The 3883-nt window shown below is 39.6% G+C and overlaps 1 protein-coding gene across 1 annotated transcript in view; it reads right to left on the bottom strand.

Moving 5' to 3' along the window:
• Window positions 1-1939, bottom strand: part of pkn1a (protein kinase N1a) — a 61434-nt gene extending 59495 nt beyond the window's left edge. Inside the window, exon 1 of the mRNA XM_008414254.2 lies at window positions 1100-1939. Coding sequence (XP_008412476.1) covers window positions 1100-1120 — 21 coding nt within the window. The 5' untranslated portion in view covers window positions 1121-1939. The remainder of the gene's footprint in view (window positions 1-1099) is intronic.
• Window positions 1940-3883: the final 1944 nt, after the last annotated feature.

Genomic DNA, 3883 nt, shown 5'->3' with positions numbered 1-3883 from the left:
TATATATATATATATTAGCCCAGCCCTAACACTTCATTGTACAGTTGACCTAAATTCAAAGTCCAAATAAATAGAAGCTGTAAAACATGCTTGTCAAATATAGGCATTGGGTGTGCTGACATCACTCGAACTATGGAAACCAAAGGAGTGCACTGATGGGGGAAATATTTTTTTTTTCTCTCCCAAAAATAAAATCTTTAAAAACCAAAAATTCAATTAAATCAATTCAATTAATCACACAGGTTCTTGAACTGTTGTACAAGTACCACCTACAATTCTCAGGCTGCATTTAGTGGTACTCAAATTCTGGCATTATTTAATTGTAAGGTAAATACAAGCATTAAATATGATTCAATGGAATTAGTTGTAGTCGCACTAGTATGACTAGACATGGAAATTCTCTCCTGAATATGAACCATAAAATAGTGTACTGAACTGCACCGACCCATGCAGTACTCAGGGTTTCCTCCAGAAAACATGCTAAGCCCGGTGGTAGGGGTGTCGTGTTTTTGTGTTAAAAAATGTTTAAGGTTGACAGGAAATTTGAAAACCTGTTTCCAACCGAGTCACCAGACTCTTTAATATATCTTTGTTAGCACTTTTAATGGTGTACATTTAAAAAAAATCTATAATAAATAAACATTTCTTAGCGTGGTGGGGATGAAAGTAAAGCCTGGTGGCTTATAATACTCTGCAGGAGAGCAAGAGTACTGGTCAGTAGAATCAAGTTTTATTAGCAAGGTGGCCATATTGGATTTTGAGATCAGGAGTGGGGAGAAAGCTCTTAAACTACAACTTGAAATTTACATTTCTAGGGATATTTCTGGTAAATGTTCGATATTTAGATGCAATTTCCACAACAACAAAAAATCTACAATTGATACTGCAATGCACCTAAGCTAATAAGTCAGAACAAAATAAAAAAGATGGGGTATCAATTTATTTTTGCAATTTAAACCATGTCAATTGAAGATGAAGCTGATCAATTGATCGTTTCACTTTTCTTAAAAATCACAAAGCTGCGAATCAGATGCTAGCTTCAGCTGGATGTCCATGCATAAAGGTCTCAGGACACTTAACCCTGTTGGTGTGAACTTACTTGAACTGAGTCGTTCGCCATGGTTGCTGTCCCTGTTGGGTCTTTTCTAGTCTCCACGCAGCTTCACAGAGAACCCGTGCACGTGTGAGGATTAGACCCCCACCGTGTGACACGGCGTCTACTTTCCGACACAATGAAGGGAGCAGCAGAGGAAGTAGAGGCTGTTCGTCCCGCGAGTTTTTTATCTGAAACTTTCTGCAGTGTGAGCACACAAAGGCGAGCAGTCAGGAGGCAATCCGCATTGTTGGCTCGCCTGGCCGCGCCTGAGCTGCTCCTTCCCGGTGTGTTTGACCAGCGTTTAGCCGCCACCTCACAAAAAAGAAAAACAAAAGCCCAAAAAGCAGCTGTCAGTGCGGGGTTAAAAATAATTCACGTCACAAGATTAAAATCAAGCTTTTCAGCTCCAGACTCAATGTCCATCCTGTTTTTAACGTGTCTGCCATGCAACAGCTAGCTAGTGCCCCGAGAAAAGCCAGCTCTCATCCAGTGAGGCGCATCCACAATGAAAGAAAAGCCTCCTTCCTCCTCCTGTTCTCCCGGTAACATCCGTGAAACACGCCTCAGTCTCTTGGATGTATCACATGCCTCCAAAGAAGAAGAGGGAAAAAGGGAAAGAAGCCGCCTGTCAGCCCCTTCACAAGCCTCTTACTCAGGCAGAATGAGGGGAAATAAAAAGCTAGAGCATCCGTCAAATGTCACACGGGCTCCGGTTAAAGTCGGGCAGCACGGAGGGCGCTTTTCTTTGTTTTGGAGCAGGAGGACCCAAACTATCAGGCTCAACACTTTCCGACCTAACAGCAGCCTGTGAGCGACTGTGTGAGGAGGGTTGCAGTACAAACACGGAGCTAACGCACACGCGCGCGCGCTCCCGACCGTAGACTGAACCGTCCCGGGCGCTGATTGGTTCAAAGAGGGATGGCGGGACCGCGCCCGGGTGTGTCAGGTGACCCGGAGGAGCGACCGTTGCCAACGGCAACCTTTATGTGAGCAACTGTTGAACGTGACAGGACAATCAAAATGTACAGCCATGAAATATGTACGGAAGAAGATTGCGGCCACTACAAATAAAATAATTGCAACTTTTTTTTCTTCGGAATTCTAACTTTTTTTGGATTAAACTCAGAATACCTTATTACCTTAAAAAAATTAATTTTGAGAATTTTTTTTCTCTCAGAAGTCTGATTCTTTCAAATTTTTCTTCTTGGAATTCTGACTATTCCTGACAAAAGTCAGAATTCTGAGACTGAATTAAGAAATTTTTCTCAGAATTGTGACTATGGTCAAAAAAGTCTGAGATAAAAGTAGCATTTTTCTTGCTGCCCTAATCCTCTTCCATAAATGTACTAAGATCTACAAACTCCTGTGAAAATATCTTTCTTTTTTTGTGCAGCATAAAAATAAGACAGAACCATTTTTCACTTTCAATGACACATAAACCCTGTACAGGTTCACTAAAATTAAAACATGCTAGTTTGAAGTAAAAATAAACAAGTTAATGAAAAGGTGCAAAAGATGACAGACTGGTTTTCAGTCAATTCACTGTTTTTTAATAGGATAAATTAAGTTGAGGCAAACACACACACGCACGCACGCACACACACACACACCTTTACGGGTGTAGGTGTATTAGCGGGACAATTTTTTCAAACCAGTTTTTTGCAACACTAAACGGACACCCCTTTCCACTTATGCTAGAAAGACGTAGTAAGTTGTCGAAAATCTTGTTGAGCTACACAACATAGATCTCACTTAAAAATTTAGATACACACATCAGACGCAATGCTGTATTAAAAGGACAAACGATAATGAGGTGCTTGGCTCCGCACATGGCACCAACAGTAATTGTCAGGACCAATTTTATTTATCAGGACCAGGCATACACATACAAAAAACATATAATTCATGTGCATTAAGAAGTCCTAACATGGAAATATGGACTCAGTGGCGCAACTACACATTATTCAGGTGGATGCAAAACATAGATCGTTTTCATCATGGATGAAATCATGATACACACACACAGTTAACCACTGTTAACCAAAAAAAGTGTTATCTTAAGATAAGAATTTGATCCTGACACGTGTAGTATAGAGTATCAAAACCAATGAATCGTTAGGACTCATTGTTTTTGAATCGTAATAACCATGTGTTTGAACAGTACTTAATATTCTCATGACTATTTTAGAAAATAAAATGGTCATTGAGATAAAACTTATGTCAGGTGAGTTGCCAGAAAATAATTTGTATGCATCCAGCTCAGCAGCCTGACAAGGCATCTCTATGGAGAGCTAAAATGAAGGGATGAACACTGAATGGTTGTTTCTAAAAATATATAAAAATAAACAATGTCCACCTTATGTATGTACCTGTCCAGTTGAGTATTACACAGGATCCATATATCTGTGTGCATCTAAATTTAACTTTAATTCTTTTCTACCTCTAATTTCAAAACTCAGTCATCCAAATTTCTGCACCTTACATGATAAGTATTACACAAGATCTGTGTGTTTGAAGAGTACTTATTATTTCAGTGACTTTATATAAGAAACTAAGTTTGTTGTTGGAGACCAAAATTACCTCTGGAGGGTTGGTTGAACAGGATCCACATACATCCATGTCACCAGCCTGACACAGTACATCTTTGGAAATTTGAAATGTAAAGAACACTCACTAAATGTGTCAGTCCTCCCTATTCCTGCACCTTACATTTTCAGTATTACGCAAGACCTGTGTGTATGTCCACTCCTAAATGTGACTTTCATTCTTCTGTACTTGTAATTTCAA

This window comes from Poecilia reticulata, linkage group LG1 (genome assembly GCF_000633615.1).
Source record: "Poecilia reticulata strain Guanapo linkage group LG1, Guppy_female_1.0+MT, whole genome shotgun sequence".
NCBI classification, from domain to species: Eukaryota; Metazoa; Chordata; class Actinopteri; order Cyprinodontiformes; family Poeciliidae; genus Poecilia; species Poecilia reticulata.
The sequence above is the reverse complement of the archived record's forward strand: the minus strand, read 5'-3'. Positions and strand labels throughout refer to the sequence as shown.